The 21,817-nt window shown below is 39.7% G+C and overlaps 1 protein-coding gene across 1 annotated transcript in view; it reads right to left on the reverse strand.

The window, feature by feature from the left end:
* The window catches only part of COL5A1 (collagen type V alpha 1 chain), a 229,289-nt gene that overhangs the window by 74,437 nt on the left and 133,035 nt on the right, over window positions 1–21,817 (reverse strand). The window contains exons 26-31 of the mRNA XM_044659681.1: window positions 19,867–19,911; window positions 16,942–16,995; window positions 9,756–9,800; window positions 6,752–6,805; window positions 4,466–4,573; window positions 2,609–2,662 (exon numbers count right to left, since the gene is read on the reverse strand). Coding sequence (XP_044515616.1) covers window positions 2,609–2,662; window positions 4,466–4,573; window positions 6,752–6,805; window positions 9,756–9,800; window positions 16,942–16,995; window positions 19,867–19,911 — 360 coding nt within the window. The remainder of the gene's footprint in view (window positions 1–2,608; window positions 2,663–4,465; window positions 4,574–6,751; window positions 6,806–9,755; window positions 9,801–16,941; window positions 16,996–19,866; window positions 19,912–21,817) is intronic.

Below are 21,817 nucleotides of genomic sequence, written 5' to 3' on the forward strand. Positions count from 1 at the left end.
AAAGTGTTTAGTTCCTTAGTTCCTTTGGCCTTAATGAGATATCTAAAATAAATTTGCTCTAATAAGTGCAGTTACTAGTGCAGTTCTCACATAGACAAAACACTGATTTTGGTAAATCTATCCAACAAATATTCCCTATGAGCCTATAATATACAAGACACCACCCTGGGTATTAAATCCTCTGTGCCACTCTATAGCATTGCTCTCTCTGTCTATGAAAGCCCTAGTTAATATCTTTAGCAGGAAAAGTATCATATTTATGGAGTATTTTCCTGTTCTCTAAATGAACTGCTTAATAACATTTTTTAAACTCTTATCTTCTGGCTTGGTATCAATTCTGAGACAGAATTGTAGCAAGGTCTAGGCAACTGGGGTTAATTAAGTGTCTTGTCCAGGGTCACCTAGCTAGGAAGTATTTGAGTTCAGATTTGAATTCAGGTCCTCTGGACTCTAGGACTGATGCTCTATCCACTGTGCTACCTAGCTGCCTCAAAGTGCTTATTTACATTAATGTTCCTTTCTAAATTATAGCCATCAAGACATGAAAATGTACTTAGTTTCTTGGAATGACTTTGAATTTGACAAAGTTGAATTTCAGACCAAGAAGCTAATCTCTATTAAAATTCATGAACCAAGGCAGCTATTTCAAGGGGAACATCTTAAATACTCATCTCCAAAAGGAGCAATATAATCTGAAGAACATATTTTGATTTTTCTAATTCTTTCCAAAGATAATCATTGCACCAAGAGCAATAGATAATCTAATCCGGGGCAGCTGGGAAGCTCAGTGGATTGAGTCAGGCCTAGAGACGGGAGGTCCTAGGTTCAAATCCGGCCTCAGATACTTCCCAGCTGTGTGATTCTGGGCAAGTCACTTGACCCCCATTGCCTACCCTTACCATTCTTCTGCCTTGGAGCCAATACACAGAAGTTAAGGGTTTAAAAAAAATTAAAAATTAAAAAAAAATAGATAATCTAATCCAATACCTTCACCTTCAGAAAGAGAAAACTGAAATTCAGAGGTGAAGTGTATTGCTTAATGTCATAAAACTAGTCACTGGGAGACCTAGAATTAAAATGTATTCTTTTGACGCCAAATCCAATGTTTATTTTTCTATTACATATCTCTGCTTTATTCTACCCTGCTAGATATTTGTTGACACTTGGGTTTTGTCCCTAACATGTTGTGTGCATACAGATGCACATACAAATATACACACATATACCCTTAGGTTTAAAGTCTCTACTGTCAAATATTCAAAAAGCTACTTGGAAGTCTGAAATGGGTGTTCCGTGTTTGGTAGAAGACAATGGAAAGAATGCTGAGTTTGGAGTCAGAAGACTTGGGTTTTAGACCTGGGTTGGCCATTGACTACCTGCTTGGCCTTGGGCCTCTGTTTCCTCATCTGTAAAATGAGGGAGATGGAACAGATGACCTCCAAAAGTCCCTTATACTTCTATAGCCTATGCTAGCTATAATCTGAACACACATACACACACACACACACACACCCATATATACACACTCTTCCTTCTCTCTTTCCCTCTCAGCTTCCCTCTTTTCCTCCTTCCCTTCTCCTCCCGTCCCATCCCTGACCAACAATTTAGCAATATGTTCATTGGTGGCTAAACTGATAATTGGCTGAATGCCAACCTTTTTCTTGGTTCACATGTACAGGGACAGACCTGCAGTTTATAGCTGCAGAGGGAGATGCAGGGCCTGCCACAGAGAGAGGTTTTCACAAATTACCTAAAGTTCCCCCTACCCCAATACCTCCTCTGCATATAAAGGACGTGCTTACATATTGTAGGTGTGACTATTAGTATTCCATAGAACTGTTTGGTTTTGAGCTTTCCTTGACCAGGGTGACATTACTGAGGACTCCAGTCACAGCCCACTCCCTTTCCTTTGTTAGTACCACTGACTAAGTAGTCAAACTCCGTTAGGCCGTCAGCTAAAGGTGTCCTGGAATAGGCATCATATGTAAATGTGCTACAGATGAAACACTCTTCTTTTGCTGTTAATTATGTCTCCAGTGTCAGGAAGCCAGTTATTTTTTTAAGGAAAAACCATGAATAATAAAACATGGAGCTTGGATAAAATAATTTTTAAATGGTTCCCAAAGCCTCCAGGAGCTGTTAGAACTAGGCTAGAACATGATTTCACGTAAGAAAAGTTCTTGTCTTTCGTTTACACTTGGTTCCTGGCAAATGACCTTCAAATCTCCAAAGTGATTATTCCTGATAGCAGATTAAGTTTCGCAAGCTTTGAACATCTGCAACTTGATAGCTGATATCAACCAAATGATGCTTTGGAAAGTAAGGCAAACAATTCAGCTTTGTCTGTGCTAGGGGGTGAAGGGTGGGGGGAAATACATTCACTTTCCAGTTTTGCTTTGGGAAGTTTAGCTACAGAATGGACCCCTGCTTCCGGCTCAGCTACCATCACATAATGGTCAAAAAGCAAAGATATACTTAAAAAAAAATGAATCACAACTACAAAGGTCATTTCTAGTGATGTAGAAGCATGGGAAAGAAAGGGTGAGTGTGAAGGAGGCTATATGAACCCTACATTTAAGGGGAAGCATTTAAGCCATTCCCATGTTACCTTTGGACCTTGTCTTCCAGGATAACCCGGTAACCCTGGGACTCCAAGTTTTCCCTGGAAAAGAAACAGAAACACTGAGTATTGAGTTTGGGGGCAAGCTTTATATTTATCTCAAAGAACTGACAGAATATAAACACTGGTTTGGAAGGGAATATAGGAGAAATATAGTTTCTGAGGGCACAGGGAGGCAGAATTTACATTCAAGCCAGTTTTCTTCAAGGGTGATATTTCTAAGCTTTGATAAGATGATGTTAGCCAGACGCAGGCAATGATTTATAAGTAGGAGAAACGAAAGTGATCCGATTTGCAGCCATGTAGTGAAACCGTCTGAACCGATAGCTGAGATGAAGATACATTCATCGTGTCCTATGGCCGCATGAAGAATGGTTGCTCGCAGTTAGGGTCACTCACATTTCTATAGTGCTTTATAGTTAGAAAAGTGCTTTTGATCACATCAAGTCAAATTTCAGAGTCAAGAATACTGCGCCTCAGTATCCCTATGCCCAGGCACTGTGAGGGAAATAGAGCAAGAGAAGACATAGTCCCTGCCCTCAGGGGACACACTAGTCGAGGGGGCAAGAATTTCACATATGAAACAATGACAGACCCTTTATGGTCAACGTTGAACTGAGAAAAATGTGCCTGCCCAGTGAGGAGCTCAGTTACTCAATCAATAAATTAATTAATCAACATATTATTAAGAACTTGTTATGGGCCTGGTACTCATTAGTATAGGCACTGGCAATACAAATTAAAAGAATGAAAAAATTCCTACTCTCAAGGAGCTTATATTTGAATGGAGGAGACAACAAATATGAATAGTAAGATAATATATACAAATTAGTTAAATATAAGATAGGTGATACAGGAGATAAGAGTTTGGGGCCTGGAGTCAGAAAGTCTTGAATTCAAATCTAGCTCTAGATATTTTATAGTTATGTGACCCTGGGCAAGTCACTTAATCATATTTGCCATAGTTTCCTTCTCTGTAAAATGAGCCAGAGAAGAAAATGGCAAACTATTCCAATATCTTTGCCAAGAAAACTCCAAATGGAGTCATGAAGAATAAGATATGACTGAAATGAATGAACAAGTGGGAAGGACAATTTTAGATGTTGGGGTAATCAGGAAAGGTTCATAGAGAAGACCATTTTTTCAGTCAAGTCTTGAAAGAAACCAGAATTCCAAATAGGAAGAGGCAAGGAGTGCATTCCAGGCATGGGAGACAGTCAGGAAAAAGGCATAGAGATGAGAAAATGTTGAGCTGCCCAGTTTGTTTGGATTCTGGTGTGTGGTTGGGGAAGTAATGTAGGATGAAGTTGGAAAACAGATTGGGATAGGTTGTGAAGCACTTTACAAGCTAAATAGGGAAGTTGATATTTTCTCATAGAAATAATAAGGAGCTTCTGAAGTTGATTAATTAGGACTGTAAATGACCTGTGCTTAAGATAAGTCGCTTTGGCACTAGCATAGAGAATGGCCTGTAGTCATAAGGGATTTGAGCAAGGAATGTCAATTAGAAGACCACTGCAATAATCTGTGACAGAGGATGTGAGGCCTGAACTAAAGTGCTATTAGCCTCAGAAATGAATCAATCAGTCCCCCAAAATTCAGAAAGTAATGGGAAGAGAATTCAGAAAATTAAGAAAGATATGGAAAAGGAATTCAATTCAAGAAATTACAGCTAGGTTTAAATGCTACTTGATCCATAGCAAAGGACTCTTTGAAATAGATATAAGCAGGGAGAGGAGGAGGAGGTATGTGTCTGATACAGCAGTCTTCCTGAGCTCAAACTGGGGCAGAGATGAAGACTTTCTCCCCATTATCCCCACCATCACTTCCCAAACTAAGCTTTACCTTTTCTCCAGCAGGACCAAGGGGACCTGGGTCACCATTAGGACCACCACGACCTTTTGGACCTTCTGGGCCATCTTCTCCTCTTGGTCCAGGTGGCCCAATCTCACCCTATGAATGAAAAGAAATGTGAGGATGACACAAAAGACTATTTCTCCTTCCTCAGTCCACTTTCTGCCAAGATTCCTTCTCTCTCCCCAGAAAACATCCCATCTCCCACTGCCCCTGACTTGCTCGGTATCTGAAATAGGAGGTGGGAACTGCTGAGTATCTTGTGGAAAGTAACATTTTGGCTCCCATTCTGCCTCCTGCCTCTATGGAGCAGATGACAGGTTTCCATTGTTACAGGCAAAGTGAAGCTTTTGTGTGGTAAATTATAGGCCTGTATTCAGTCAGCTATGTTGGACTCATTGCGTGGAGGTTGAGTTGCTATTTTCTTTAGGCTATGGGATCCTACACCTCAATTATCTCCTCTAAATCTAGTGCCTCTTGGTTAAAATAACTTGGTTTCACAATGGTTGTACTCAACTCACTCTTCCAGAAATACTTCAGACTCTCCCAAGTAACCTTTGGCAAGAAAATATAGGAAGGGACTACTTTCTTGCTCAGAATCTCCATAAGGTGTGTACAATTAAGGCTCATCCTTAGAAAATGGTTAGAAATGGTCTGCCTGTTAATGAGGTCTCCCCTGAGATTTTTTTAAAGGTAGTTATAAAACAGCTGCAAAAAAACCCACAAAATACAACAAGAAAGCATATGGCATGGCAAGAAAAAAAAAACCAATGACTTACTTATTCACAATTTCCTGGGTCCTACAGGAATCTCAAATATCCCATTATCCCTATTAAGCAGACCTATTCTATGTCCACATTCATGCTTGAAAACCCTCCCCCAAAACCAAAGCTCAAATAAGAAATTTTGTTATTGGTAAATAAGAGCTGGCCATTTCACTTTTGAGTATACATTTTTTAGTCTCTTTTAAAACTGGGGCCCTTTCAACCTGGGCTCTAAATAGATACACTCAATCTTCAAAAGCGGGGAAAAAAAGCAAATTTTTCATATATCAAGTTGATAGGTACCTTGGTAGCTAGAAGGGATTATAAGGATGAGAACCAGAGTAGATTTAAGTTCCTTCATCTCTAAAAAATCCTAGAATTGCCATACCAGGTCGTGTAATAAGGATGTAATTATTTAATATAAGGTACAGATCTCTTTATTTACCTGGCCCCACCTTTAAAAATATAACTATATAGAGTATTTATCCATTGCCTATTATGTTACAGGGAAACATTAACTTCCTCATTGAGCTTTCTCTTGAAAAAAAACCTCCTGAACCATCACTTTGCAAGGGAATAATTACAGTGGCAGGAAGGTAAGATAACTCTCAGCCAACTTATTTCCTTCCAAGCTGCTGTGACTGCCTGCAATTTTAGATTGATTGATTTCTTTCTCTCTCTCCCTCTCCCCACCTCTTCTATTCCTTCCTTCCTTCCTTCCTTCCTTCCTTCCTTCCTTCCTTCCTTCCTTCCCTCCATCCCTCCTTTCTTCCTTCCTTTCTTGCTTTGCTTGCTTGCTTCCTTCCTTCCAGCAGCCTATTCATTCTGAGGTTGTTAGTGAGATTTCAAAACTCTCATGGCAGAGTAGCTTACCCCATGCTCCTCCAGATAGAAATCTGACTTGAGACAGCTTTCTGGTTCATTTGCATTACCCTCTCTTCATTTATATTAGAGCACAGGCTGCTGTGTGTGTGTGTGTGTGTGTGTGTGTGTGTGTGCACATGCATGGACCACTGAACCCTTTCCTCCCTCACCAAAGCTCATCTTCATCTGTAGCAGAACTGAAATATTCATTACAAAAGCAAGGTGCGTTGTTACAGCTTCTTTCCCTCATTTCCCAACAAAGAATGACAGAACACAAGAATTTTTTTGGGTCCTGGAAAATAGTTGCTATGGATGCAAGAGCTTAGCATGTGAAGTAACACCAGCCTGGGGTGGTAGAAGAGCACTGGGAGCCAGGAGACCTGGTTCTAGTCCAAACTCTGCCACCAACTTGCTGTGTGACCTTGGGTAAGTAATTTCCAAGCATTATGTATTTTTCCTCATCTGTAAAATGATGAGAATCGGAGTAATGGCTTGACTGTATCTAAGGTTCCTTTCTGCTCTGGCATTCTATCATTCTCTCTCATTCCAAAGACGATACTAGAATTTTTTTCAGCTGTATACATAAAGACTGTACTTCTAAACATTCCCCACTGCAGAAGAAAAGATATCGTAGAATCCAAATACTCACTCGGTCTCCCTTAATGCCCATGTCACCTTTAAATCCAGGAAATCCATCTTCACCCTGAATAATGGGAAAAAGAAAAAAAAATAATATGCTTTGATGGATAGACATGTGTGGGGTGCTTGTTTTCCAGCTCACTAGGAGGGATGATTAGATGCTACTTATATAAATTCAAAGCTGATGCAATTCCTACCTAAATAGGTCCCATTATGCACCCTGAGTCCATCAATTCATGCTTCATCATTTTCCACCCTAGTTTTAAAAGATTTCATAGGAGGACCAGGATGGCCAGACATTTGTTTCACTTCTACTGATGGCTTCCTGATGCCACTTGCCTAGGCGCCCTGCTAATCTGGAGATATATGTGCAAATATATGTTTATATACATACTATAAATATGTAAATATAAATATATGTAAACATATATCTATTTCTTTTTTCTTTATGCCTTGGAGTCAGGAACTCCTTGGAGTAGCCTTGAAAATTCCCAGAGAATATGGAATAGATGGTAACCCTAATATTAGGCATATCTTAGATTCCCTTTTAGTCTGGTTTGCACATTCCCCACTAAGGGAATGCCAGGGACAGAGACCTTTAAAAAAGCTATCTCTAATGGTGATTATACTATCACAGATAGAGAGCTGGGCATAACATTTCTATAGCCATTAAAAGGAAAAGGACTTCTTCAGTGCTTTACTCTGTCTGTACCCTTACCATGGCTAAGAGGAAGAGGCCTATAGAAAAATACCCGGCCCTTGAAACCAAGCCAAGTTGTAAATGCTCAAGGTCCTGACTTGGGGAGCTCATATGTCAAGGAAAAACACAATTCTCGATGAAATGATGAGGGCGCTGCTGTCACCAGCTAGCAGCATGTCCCCTGCCAGGGCCTGTGTCTCTGACATCCGTATAAATGCTGGCAACTTATCAGTAACAGCCACAAATTATTCTGAAGCACTCTAGAGTCTATTTTTTCCCCCTCCAGAACTATTTCACACTCAACTTCAATAGAGCCCAAAGGATAGTGGCAATAACTCCTCTAGAAATGAAGCTTTCAGAACTAAACCCACTCAATACCATTTCAAACAATAAGTACAAACATGTGTCTTTCTGGTAAATGTGCCAACGCTAATTTTCAGTTCAGACTAATTAATCAGATTATGTACCTATTATGTACTTATGATGTAACGGGGTTTGTGAATATCATTTATCTTTGTGTTTTGCCTTCTTAGAACTGTAAATTCTGTATGGGCAGAGACTGTGTCATATAAACTTTCTATGTCCCCTAGCAAAAAGCAAGTGTTCTCTACGCTATTAAGGAGAAGGGGTCGTAAGCTTTTTGGGTGTTTTGTAGATCCCTTTGGTGATCTGGTAAAGTCCTTCTTAGAATTATGTCTTTAAACGCATAAGATAAAATGCATTTACATGTACTCTGCTTTAGGAGTTAAAAAAAAAAAAGCTTATTGGATAAAAGACTTAATGAAAGAATAGGTGCCTGGCCCTATTCTGGATGCTACTGATACAGAAATACTCCTTTAATGCAGTGGGGGTAAGTTAGTGGTTTGTGACAAAGGTGCAAAAAAAGGTTTATTTGTTTTTTGTTGTTGTTTTTTTTTTTTAAAGAAAAGAGCATCAATAAAACATTAACAAATACCCAAAAGAAAACCAATGTAGTTCAGAAGGGATAAAAAACAAGCAGGATGATTTTGTTACTATCTTGTTAAATTAAATAAATGTATACTTGAAAAACAAGCTGCGTGGAGCAGAAATTCAGACTATTATACAATTCTTTTATTTGTTCTTTGCATATTGGAATGCTTGTTGGTAATTGCTAAGTCCACAATAAAAAATTAGTATAAAAATCTCTGTAGGCAAGATGTACTTTAATACATGAAAAGACCTTTGGATCCTTTAAGAGGTAGCTAGGAGACCCCATGGATGTCAAGTCTCACTCCTGTAGTCAGGAAGGTCTGTGTTCAAATTTGAACACAGACATTATCTGTGCAACCTTGGACTTAACCTTTTTGTTTGCCTCAGTTTTCTCAAATATAAAATGGGGATATCAATAGCCCCAGCCACCTAAGGATGAAATGAAATAATATTTGTAAAGTGTTTTGTACGATGCTGGCAGATAGTAAGTGCTATAAAAAGGCTTATTCTCCTACTTTCCCCTAAAGAAGATCACAGTGTTCTCTGTGGGAGATCCCCCACTGGTGACCAGGAAAATAAGGATGTTTGGGGGCAGACAGATATATAGTGTTGTCCTTTCTGTTCCCTTTCTCATTAAATAATCATTCTGCTATGAAATGTGTTTATTATCCAAGTCTACACTTAGCCTTTCTAAAAACACTTCCATTACTGCTAGGCTTTCTATTCATCCAGACCTATGATTTCATCGGCTTCAGGAATTCCTAATGAAGAAACCAGCCTTTCCCCGGAAACTTCTAGGAATCAAAAAGCTACCTAAGGCCCTGAGAACTTAAGTAACTTGTTTAAGGCCACATATATAGTATATGTCAATGGAAGAGGGCAAGGGATGGAAGTTTATTTAATCTCATACATTTCTGAAATAGCAGGGGAAGGTGAAAGGTTAAGAAAGTATACCAAGGGAACAATACAACAGGTTCTAAGGGGCACTTTTGGGGAGGGGCTTCCATAGTACCATTGTACTGGCACGACAGGGACCTCACCAGGTTTTGGCATGTGTGATGGACACATCAGATGCGTGTAGCAAAAGTGGCACAGGAAAGCTGGTTTATCCAGAGGTCTACCAATAGTACTTCAACAGATCACTAGCACCATAATCTTGGGCAAATGGGGCCACTAACCCACAGAAGGGAGATTAAAGGCTCACTCAGTCTCCCTTATGATTGAGATCAGTTACCTTTAAAATCCTGAAAAGTCATCCAGCATGGCCCAATGATGCTCTTCTAACTAACTGGCTCAAATTGAGCCAGAGGACAATTCTCCTTGGCCTATCAAAATGCTTTCCTACAAAAATAGAAATACTTACCTTTTCACCCTTGGTGCCTTTCAAACCACGGATACCATCTGCCCCCTGTACAGAAAATAAGAGAAAGACATCACAAATTGTATTCTCTAATCTATATTAACAGACACTGTAAAAATGCAAAGATCTTAGACTTGCAGCAAAGCCCCAGGGTTCTGGGAATCTACTGATCTCTGGAACACCTACAGACTGTGTCCAGCCTAGAACAAGACAAGCATAATTCCTGCTCTAGACTTGCTCTCTAGGAAAGGAATTTCCTTGGACATAAAGATCTCTGAGACCACTTGTAATATAGTTTTCCCAAATTGCCTTTGAAATCATTCAGAGAAAGGGACATCACTAAGAAGCAGTCTTGCAGATAGCCTGAGATTTGTGGTCTCTGAAGTAGAAAGATGGATGAAAGTGTTCTTCTCACCTGGCAGAGAAGTGGTAGACTGTAGTTTATCAATATAAAATGGTAGAATGGGTCATGCATTTTCAGATATAGCCAATATATTAATTTATTTTGCTTGACTAAAATTATTTGCTAAAAGAGAGAGTTTAATTGGGGATACGGTGGGGGAAATCCCTTGGAAGTAGCAATGATGTTTTGTTTCTTTTTAAACTCTTACCTTCCATCTTAGAATCAATACCATGTATTGGTTCCGAGGCAGAAGACTGGTAAAGGAGTAAGGCTATAGGGGTTAAGTGAATTGCCCAGAGTCACACAGCTAGGAAGTGTCTCAGGCTATTTTTGAGCCCAGGACTCCCTTCTCTAAGGCTGGTTCTCTCTCTACTGAGTTACCTAGATGGTCCTACAATGACATTTTTAAAAAGAGTATCAACAAATTATTTAAAAAGAAAGATATGAACTTATAATCATTAAGTTGGGAGTCTAGCAACCTAGGATTTAGTCTCTGTGAAGCTACTAACAAATAAGTGATCTTGGGCAAGGAAGTTTATATCTCTAGGCCTCGGTTTTCCCATTTGTCAAATGAGAGGATTGAACCAGAGAGCCTCTGCAGTGGTTAAGAAATGGTACAATATAATGGAAAGATACTGGCCTGATTGGAGGTGGAGAGGGTGTGTGTGTGTGGGGGGGGGGGAATGAAGAATTGAATTAATAAACTCTCAAGCTGGAGCTGAATATATTTTCCTTGGGACCATTGCCTGATTTCCTTAGACCCTGGGCACATGTTAATTTGATGACTGGCCTTCACACTAATCTGCCACCTGACAGCTAATGACTTCCTATCTTGCCTTCCCAGCCCAGGCAGCACCAAGCTAAATAAACTGATCGTGGATTAAAGGCTTCCCCCCCCCCCCCAAGTCATCCTCTACACTGAATCCCGACTCTGGGGAAAGCAGGGCCGCACCCTCCAAATTAATGTTTGGAACAGAAACACACCAGGGTGGATGGCTTGGCCCAGCCGTACTTCCCTCTGCAAGAAAGATGGTTTTTCAAGTGCCCTCTTGTGGCAAGAGGTTTCCTGAGCCCATTTGGCTCGAAACTTTGAGCTGAAAGCCTCAAGTTGGCAGTGACCTCGTTCCTGCCCCTGAGGCTGTGAGAAGAAGCCTGGGAGGCAGGCGGGGCAGGGTCCTAGGGCAGCATTCAGTGAACCTGTCAGATGGGGAGTGGGAGCATCAGCCTGAACTGACAGCAAATCGTGACATCCTTAAGCACACCAGTATTTAATCAACCTCTGGGCGGGCAGGGAGACACTAAGGACTGAATAGAGGATAAAGTGTGTAATTATCCTCAAGTCCTTATTACCAGTCTCAGGAAAGGAGACGGTAGTCAAGGGCTGTCTAGCACTCCCCTCCTCCCTCCAAGCTGCTTTGTTTACTATTAGGCTGTACTAGGTACCCAAACCATTAACTCTAATAAAAATGTGGCTGACACTGAGATTCATGACATACACAGCAAAGAGACGCTAAGGGGAAATGGAGCCCTAATATCAATCCACAGCCACCTCGGTGGGGGAAAGGTAGCTCGGCAAGGGCTATTATTAATGTAAGCTGACATTAATTATATTAATATGGGTCGAATGCTCCATTTTCTGAGCCATTAGTCTTCTATTGAACTGCACCTGGTATTGTAAGACTCTGTAACAGAAATAGCACAGCCTCCAAACATTATTGGAAAATGCCGAATGACACTCCAGGTGAGGAAAATGAGTCCCCCAGTATAGATTGTCTCAAAATGAACCAATGATGGGCTATTGAACTAAAAATTGAAAAAAATGAAAATATAAACAAAAGAGAAGGCATCTACATATAATCAACATGAAGGAACCCAGGGATCCCATTTCCAGTCCCCAACCACATTAGTCATCCTGCTTCTGGAGGTTCTAAGAACAGACAAGGACTTACAAGGATATATAAATATAGATATAAACAAGAATATATTAATATGCAATAATTTAAAATAGAATATATAATTATATATTACGATATATGTAAAATTATGTTATAAATATGTATTTGATTTTAGTTCAAAGGGCATACTCGAACCCACAGTGGTGGTTTTGTCTACATTAAAGACTTTAGGCCAATTCATGGGAGGGATTTTTTAGACATTTTATCACCTCTTTAGGTTCTTATTCAGTTCAACAGAAACAAGACCCAGACTTGATTCATTGCCTCTCTTGCAAAAAAGGAAAAATTCTGAAGGAATTATAGAGGATTTGATTCTGATTCAACTAATATGGGAATACTGTGTTCAAAACTACCTAGATGGAATTTAATTTTAAATGTAAGGAGATGGCTGAGTTTAACCTTTACTGTGCAGAGTTAATCCATTGAGATGCAAGCATGTGGATGGATATTTTATTAAATAGAAATCATCTTCAGAGAGTACAGGAGAGTGGAACTAACAGAGAGGTGGTGTGTTGCAGTGGAAAGAGTGTTGGATATAGAGTCATAGGAACCTAAATCTAGAGCTGGAGGGACCTTGGAGATCCTCTAGCCCAATGTCCTTATTTTACAAATGAGGAAACTGAGGCCCAGGGAAGAAAAGATCCAGCTCAAGATACAGTAGGTTGCAAGAAGCAGAACCTCTTTTTGAACGCAAAGGCTCTGATTTCAAATATGATGTTCTTTCCACTACATATAATATGGCCTCACAAGTACCTTGCTGAAAACTAGATATATTTTGTCTATGGTATTCACCAAATCTAGCATTAATAGTAACTTTGTCCAAAAAAGAAATATGCTTAGTCTAGCACAACTGGAGAGAACTAGGTTAGCTTCTGAGGAATTGTTACTTCCCTTTCTAATTGCCCACAGGACATCTCTTTAATAATCTATTTGGAGTTTTTGTAAGAGCTCAATATCAGACTCACCGGTCTTAAATGGGTGAAACTCATCTTAAAAAACAGAACAATATTTAGAATCTGAGTTTAAATCTCAAGTCTGATCTTTATTGGCTGTGATTCCTCTATCTACTTAAGCCCTCTGAACCTCAGTTTCTTCACATGTAATACTGGGATAATAATGCATGCACTACCTACTTGATAAGATTTATGAAGGGTTTTATAAACCTTAAAGATGGAACTTGACTATGTTCAGATCTCTTCATCTTCTTCATATTTCTTCTTCTTCATAATCTTCTTCATATTTCTTCTTCATATTTCTTCTTCATATTTCTTCTTCTTCTTCTTCTTCTTCTTCTTCTTCTTCTTCTTCTTCTCCTTCTTCTCCTTCTTCTTCTTCTTCGCTAGTGATTATCAGTCTAAGTTATTATTAGTCCTCGCCTTGCCACTAACTCATGAGAACTGGGACAAGTGATTTGCCTTCTTTGCATCTTGGTTTTCTCAGTTGGATTAGCTCTTTAAGATCCCTTCCATTTCTCAGATATGAAGGATTTTGCAAGTATCTAAGCAAGCAAGCATTCATTAAGGTCCTACTCATAATAAAAGAACTAAAGCATCTTGGGGTTGAAAGAGATCTGAGATATAACTTATCCCTTCATTTTATAGGAATAAGTGAACATAAGTCTCAAACCTTCATGTGATTTATTCAAGATCACCCAGCCAAGGATGTTAAGTCACACAGAGCAGGAACTAGAACACTGGCTTTCTAAAGACCAGTGAATTTCTTTTTCTTAAACCCTTATATTCCATCTTAGAGCAAATATGATATATTATTGGTTCCAAGGCAGAAGAGTGGTAAGAGCTAGGCAACGAGGGTTAAGTGACTTGCCCAGAGTCACACAGCTAGGAAATGTCAGAGGCCAGATTTGAACCCAGGACCTCCCATCTCTAGGTCTGGCTCTCAATACACTGAGCCACCCAGCTGTCCCCCAGTCCATTTCTTCTTCATGTGGTCCCTTTGAGCTCAAAAAGCCATCAGTGATCATTTAATCCAACATTCATATTTTACATATAAGGAAATGGAGGTTCAGAGAGAAGAAACAAGTCATCTAAGGCCACCCTTGCAGTGAGTTAGCAGACCTACAAATAGAACTCATGTCTGAGGCATCTCAGTCTGGGCCTTTTTCCCAAGCCAGCCCCTAATAGCCCAATGAAGAGACAAGCCCTTCAGATGCAGGGGTGTATACTTTTAGAACCTTGCTCAAATCCAGGTGGGTGTCAGGCTCTCAATCAATAAAGGGAGAAGTCAGGAGAATGCTGCTGGAAATTAATGAAAGGCAAAGGGAGCTATTTCCCCCAGTGACAGTGTGGGCATTTGACTAAAAATAAGTAGACCTCCCTTGAATGTCCCTGTATCATCCTGCTAAAGATGCTAATTATGATATTAATCATAACCATTAGCCGTCACCTCGATTCTGCACACGTGGAGTCAGTTAATCTGTGCACATTGCCTGTGTTCTTAATGCAAGAAAGATTCCTCTTTCTTAGAATGCATTTCTTTCCAAGATGAATGCTTTTTTTTTTTAAAGAACTCCTCCCCATTCCTCAGCTTCTAGGCTTGGCAATAAAAACTGAAACATTGTCCCTTTCATGCTTATGTCAGGAATGGATGCTGATCAGGGAGACAAGATGAAAGGATCTATCATGAAAATTTTAAGGCAAATATCCCCTCCTCCCTTCCCTTAGAAATACAGAAGTATTCAATTAACAACACAGTGCTATCAGCAAATGGCTCTAACTTCATGACAAGGATTTTTCACCACACACATAATACTGCTCCTATTGTCATTCTTCTGAGAATCCGTCACCTTTATTACAGCTGCAGTTCATTCCAATGAGAGGAGCTGGAGGAAAGGAACTGATGCATTTAATTTTTCTTTCCTGTGCAGAACTGTGGAGGATTTAGAGGTCTGAGGAACAGCATTGTACAGTGGGGAAAGAGTTGAACTGGGAGTCAGAGGATCTGGGTTCAAATCTCTGCTTGTCACTTTATTAGCCATGGAAAGTTACTTAATAGGTCTGGGCCAGAGCTTCTTCAGCTAAAAATAAATAAACGAGGGTGAGGGAGCAGTGAGGAGAGTTAAACTAGATCATCTTTAAGTTTCCTTCTAGGTCTGGATCCTTTGACTTCAGTCAAATCCTTTCATTTTACAGGAAAAGAAATGAGGTGGTATGGAAATCAAGTGACTTGTCCAAGGTTACACACTTAGCAAACTAGCAGAGACAGAAGCCAAATGTTAGTCTTATCTTTCAAATGTAGCAATTTTGCTAAACCATGCTGAAGGGGCACCCTCAAAGATTTGGGGAAGCTATAGAGTATAGTGAAAAGAATACATATCGAGAATCATTCTAGGCCTTGGTTCTAGTCTCACTAATTTGCTATGCAACTTTGGAAAGGTTTTTATTATTTTTCTTTACTTCTTTGGGCCTAGATTTCCTCATTTATCAAAACAGGGGCCATAATTTCTGTTCATTCTATCTCACAAGGCTATTGGTGGGTCATCACGGAATATGGAAGCACTGAAGAAAATATAAGACGCTCTATAAAAATTTTAAAATAAATCTAACGTGAGAGATAATGTGGCAAAGTAAGAGGAGAACTGACCTTGTAGCCAGAAAGATCTGATACATACTGCTATGTGACCCTGGGGCAAGTTCCTTAACCTCTTAGTGCTCAAAGTAATTCTCCAAATTTATATGTTCCCCAGGAAGTGCTAACCTAGATTAGTAGAGGGAGTTTCTGTACTGGGAAGGTCTCTATACAAAGAAATCCCAGATCCATTCTCAGCCCTTCTTCTTGATTTATCAAGTGCTCTATTTTCCTTAAAACAAAGATGAGCACTGGAGAAAGACTGCATCTTGTTTCTGCGAAGATGAGATACTTACCATTTCAAAATACCTTTTAGATAAGCTTGATCAGAGAATGAGATCGTGCCTACTCATAATTCTGGAGAGTACAACCATATACATAGAGATGGGCACGTAAACATCCAAAGAGAACTCAATAGCTATAGATTAAATTACACAGTTCCAAACAGATGCAGTTAACTTTAATGAAACACCACAGGACTTGTGTTTGGATATTGCTGTGGTGCTCTGTGCTTCATTTAACAAGATTCTAGAGGCCTTTAAAACTGCAGAAATACAATTTTGGATAAATGGACACAGATCACACTGAACTCTCTCTTAACAACTCTGATCGGGCCAGACTTCCCAAGAGGTGCTGATTTTCTCTTTAAATGTGAAAATGCCTCTGAAGACATTTTGCTGTGTTTTACCAGGAAATGGTTCCAAGTTGATCACCTGAGCCCAAGTTCTGCGGCCTGAGAGGGATTTCAGAGGTTGGCAGGAGGACCTAACAAATTGTATCTACCCATTGAAACAGCTCAAGGCTAAAGAACTTCATTCTGCTGACAGATGCCTGATTCACCAGACTGATGATTTTGAATACTACAACCACATTGGTTGTTAATCCCAGATTCTCTCTCCATTTCTGACTGCCACAGAATCTTTCTCATCAAATGATGTAATATTTGTTTAGAGCTTTGCAAACCTTGAAAGTACTGTATAAATGTCAGTTGGCAATTATTATTATTATTATTATTATTATTATTATTATTACTGAATCATTCCCATTCTCCTAGAGTAGTTGTCTAACCAGGTGTGGCAAGTGTAGCAATGGTGGGGCACTACTGTTTCCATCTGGAGTTTGTGGCAAGGATTAACCATAGAGAGATTTAGTAAATCCAGGCAACAAAGTCAAAGTACCAAATTTGAGATTTTAAAGGAAAGAGAAAGAAGGAACATAGAATTTCTGTTCTGCACAATGTTCTTACCTTGACTCCTCGAGGTCCTGGATATCCAATCGGACCCTGGGGACCAGGTGGACCCTATGATTAAAGGAAATATAACAATTAGGCTTTGTTTCAATGACCAATTCAAGCTGTTCCCTCATTAATCCGGATAACTTGAGGACTCAATGCAAAGGAAATGATTCTCCTTCAATGGGCCAACTAAAGAGTAGAATCCCTAGTCTTTGGCTCTAGATGGATAATGGCTCTAAAATGGCTTGTTAGCATATGAGAAGACAGTACCAGATGAAGAGTATAAGACAATGAAGTTTTATTTCCGCCACAAAGGCTTTTAGTAAAGAGCTTGCAGTATATTTGAGTGGATGACCACAGGATCACCTTGCCTTAGATTCCAAGTTTTAAGACATTTGTTGCCATATGTCTAGCAGAGATTATTCTTCAAATCTTCAGACACTCTCCCTGCCCTGGGTAGTTGCCCCTCTATTGAGGGAATCAGTCAACATTTGTTAAGTACCCTTATGTTCAGAACTGGAGTCACACTTATCCCTTTGCTTATCCTATATTAAGACCTCTCCTAAATTTCTCTTAACAGTTATGGAATCTCAGTTGGTAACACTCTATCCATTTCCCATCTTGAAAATGATATAAGGACAATTCAATGTGCCATTTTAAGCTATCAGGAAGCCATTGGGGCTTTCCTTTTTACTCTTTGCAAGTTTTTGAAAGGAGAATGGAGGTAAGCAGGGTGGAGAGGTGGGAAGCTGGCTGTGGTATAAACCAAGAAATCATATGAATGGATGAATGGATTGTGAAAGAAGTAAGAGAATAGGAAAATGTAGCCTCTTGCCCATAAATCTTGTGTGACAAAGACACAGGTGAGTCGCCAATTTCAACAATCACTACAAAAACTTATTAAGCACCCACAGTGTGTAGAAAACTGGAAAAGAATGGACAAAACTAGTCATGTCTAGGGCATTAAGAGACTATACTAGACAATCCACAGGGCACACTATCATCATAATCAATCAGAGTTCAATCATATGTGCAACAAAAACTATAGCTGGAAATCCTACTTAGTGTTTGAGACAACCAGTACCTGATAGAATAGGAAGACCTCATATCCAGGACTAGGAATTATTACATTAGCCAGTGATATCAAAGTTTAATTTAATGGAACCAGGTAAATAAATATCCTAGGGTCCCACAGAGTTCCTGGTGACCTTTGGTTAGGTGAAGAGAAATCTTTATTTTTAAATATTGTTTATAACCTTCTGAGCCTATGGTAATATTTCAGGGAAAGTTAAAGCCGTTAGCCCAACACCTGCAGATTACCTAATGTTTGCAAAACATAATTTTTTTAAAAAATCTCTTAGGTTGCTGAGTATAGTATAATGTTCATATTCTAGAGACATAGCTGACTGTCAATTAGAGGAGAGGCGTTAGTCATCGAGTTAGGTTCTTCAAACTGGATGGCATCCAGGCCTCACTAGGGTGAAGATCAAGCCAACCAATCAAGTTCTGGTAAAACAGCTAATGAAATCCTTTTCAGCCCAAGAGGACACAGAGTGGAACTCTTATTCAGCCTCCTGATAAGCCAAAGACTAGTTTTGGAGGGCAGGGAAAGAGTTGGTTTAAGTGGTTTAATTCTACCCTAGAGATTGGGATGGGGAAATTTGTATGAAACAACAATATCTAAATTATGATTTTCTTTTTTTTTTCTTCTCCTATTGCCCCTACAAAAGCAAAAGTCTCTACATTATTTGGCTTGGATCACTGCATACCCTGGGGGAGATAGTTGGCTTCTGTAGAATGTCTGACTTTACAATCCTCTTTGCCTCCCCTTGACATTTGTGAAGGATGCATCCAAGAGATCCCTCTTAAGCGGAAACTGTGAAAACTACACAGGACCAATTATCTAGATTTATGTGCAAAGGGTGGTTTGTTTCTAACACAAAAGCAGTCACATTTCCAGTATTTTAAAAATGTAATAATGTAATAAAGGTCTTTTAATCCTCATCTCTTCTACTATACTAAGCAAGCTCTCAAGTTTATCAAATAATGCATCTTTTTCACTTGAAATTATCCTTTTTGGGGGGGCAGCTGGGTAGCTTAGTGGATTGAGAGCCAGGCTTAGAGATGGGAGGTCCTAGGTTCAAATCTGGCCTCAGACACTTCCCACTGTGTGACCCTGGGCAAGTCACTTGACTCCCATTGCCTACCCTTACCACTCTTCTGCCTTGGAGCCAATACACAGTATTGACTCCAAGACAGAAGGTAAGGGTTTAAAAAAAAAAAAGAAATCTTTTTTTTTTGTTCTTCCCTTTGCCCTCTCTTCTTGTACTAGTTTCCATTTTACTTGAAGGGCTCTATTTGGATTATAGATGTACAAGTATCATGAGAATATGGTAATCACAGGAGAAGCAGCTTTGGTGTAGGGGATAGAGAGCTGGCCTTGGAAAAGGAAGACTTGACTTTGAGTCATCCCTCTGATACAGATAGGTTATGTTCCTCTGAGCAAGTTACCTAATCTTTCAGCACTGTTGGCAACAATCAATTGCAGAGAAGATGCCAAGCTGTATTGGTAAAGGGAATTTCCTGTATCAGTGTAACCACAGGTTCAGGCCCTCTCCTCATGGTAACCATGGGATTGTGATACTACACAGTGGAGAAAGGGAATTGTACCATGAATTGAAATTCTGCAAACAGACTGGCTGGCTTGGATCACTGATAATTCATGCTAGTTGGCTCTCCTTAGTCCCACAACCTCAAGCTTGCTCTACCTAGTGTCTGTATCCTTAGTTGGGGCTGCAAATAACACTGATTTGGGCTGTTCTTCTGGGCCTAACTAGTCTTCTGAGAAGCCAGAGAGGAATACTGTCTTTTACTCAATGGAACTTCTAGCACAAAGATGTCCTAAATGAGATAGAAACATTTTAGAAAGATACTCACCTGGCCACCTTTTTCCCCCGGAGGGCCTTCTTTGCCAGGATGTCCCTGTTGACAGAAAAGAAGAACACTCAATTATTCCATCTGCCACCTTTGAAAGTGCTACTTACCCATGCTTTATTTAATAGTATCATTAATGATGCTCTCTCAAGATGTCTCTAGACACTTATGGCCCCAAAGAGCTCAAGCCATCCTGCAGGGATTTCTTAAAGTGGTCCTAGCACAGTACCACCCTCCAATACATATTTTACAGAAGAACAAGTTGGGGTGCAGGCAAGAATAGCAATTTGCTCAAAGTTTCACCCAGCAAATTAAGTCCATGGCAGAACTGGAAAATAAAAACCAGACCTCTGACCTTTGGACATCACAGCTTCCTAGGCTGGCTGTCATTGTGCTGTCTCTAAAAACTTAAATATCTGTTTGCTGGAAGAAAAGCAAGATGAAAGGCTGTTGACAAGGGCTAAGATCAGCAGCTCCCATCACTCAGCTTGGAATTGATTATAGTTCTTTTTTAACTTACATGGGTATGGAGTTTATCTTGAGATTGTAGGCCACAACCTTACTGAATACATGTATCCCTTATAATTTCCATTTGGAACTAGAGGGAGACCTTAAGAGATCCAGTAATCCAGGCTCTATGTTTTGCAAATGAAGAAACTGAGGCCTAGCTAAAATTGCTACATCCTCTACCCTAGTGCTCTTTTATTTTATTTTATTTTTTTTTTAAACCTTACCTTCCATCTTGGAATCAATACTGTGTATTGGTTCCAAGGCAGAAGAGTGGTAAGGGCTAGGCAATGGGGGTTAAGTGACTTGCCCAAGGTCACACAGCTGGAAAATATCTGAGGCCAGATTTGAAACTAGGAGCTCCAGTCTCTAGGCCTGGCTCAATCCTCTGAGCTACTCAGCTTGCCCCACCTCCATCCCCTACCCCTCAGTGCTCTTTTAAATCCAGGCATGTGTCAATTCATTCTTAGGCCTGGGAGAATCTAGCTTTCCAGTACTGTCTATTTTTCAGTGAGCTTTAATTACTCTGGCTTCATGTTCAATCAGCCAATATTTAGAAGACTAAAGAAGAGAAATATCCACTGTCAAGAAATATTGCTTCAGCCAAAGTCTACTGGAATAGAGTCATGTGGTAGAGACCCAATGGCCCATCACTTTGAGAAACATTATCTTAATATATTTGTTTAGGAGGGGGATAAGATATTTGTACATTTGGTTTTAGTGCTTTAAAAAACATTCTTAACAGTTTTTCAAAGGGCAAATAAACAAGCCAACCAAGTCAGGAAATGTAAAACCTTGTCTTTGTGCTATCAAGGGTATCTTAATGAAGCAAATAGCCTCATGGCCAAATTTTATTTTTATTTTTTTACCAGGCCCAGTGCTGTGTTCCTGCTGGTGTTCTAGCAGGAGCTGTGACTGGAATTCAGGTCATCATATGGCAGATTAATTTCTCTCCAAAAAAGCAGGGTTACATGGAGAGAATTCCAAATCTGTAGTTATGGAGTAATTCCTAGAGGCCTCCTTATTTCAGAGCCTAACCAGGTCTCTCTTGAACTACTCAGGAATTGGTAGTGAGGCAGTCATTCTGACACATCTGGAGGGCAGAGGAGGTGTTTTGTGCATGCAGATATCTTGACTCAAGTGTACCAGAAGTGTTATCTATAGATAGTGCTTTGGAGAAACAACTGTTTTTCTACATGTCAGTGAATTTCTTTTCCCACAAAAGCGATTTTTTTCAATCTCTTTTGCTATTCACCAGATTTCATCATAATTCCCTGGAGTGTCAGAAAATATATTTGAAGACAGCAAGGAGTTTGGGACACATTATTCAAGAAAGGCATTATAAGTGGCTCTCTATAACTGACAATTTCACTGGAGTTGGCTATTAAAAAAACAACTCTTTCAATACCTGGATGATTATTTTTTAAAAATCTAAGTATATTGTTTT

The sequence above is a fragment of the Gracilinanus agilis genome, chromosome 2 (assembly GCF_016433145.1).
Source record: "Gracilinanus agilis isolate LMUSP501 chromosome 2, AgileGrace, whole genome shotgun sequence".
Lineage (NCBI taxonomy): Eukaryota > Metazoa > Chordata > Mammalia > Didelphimorphia > Didelphidae > Gracilinanus > Gracilinanus agilis.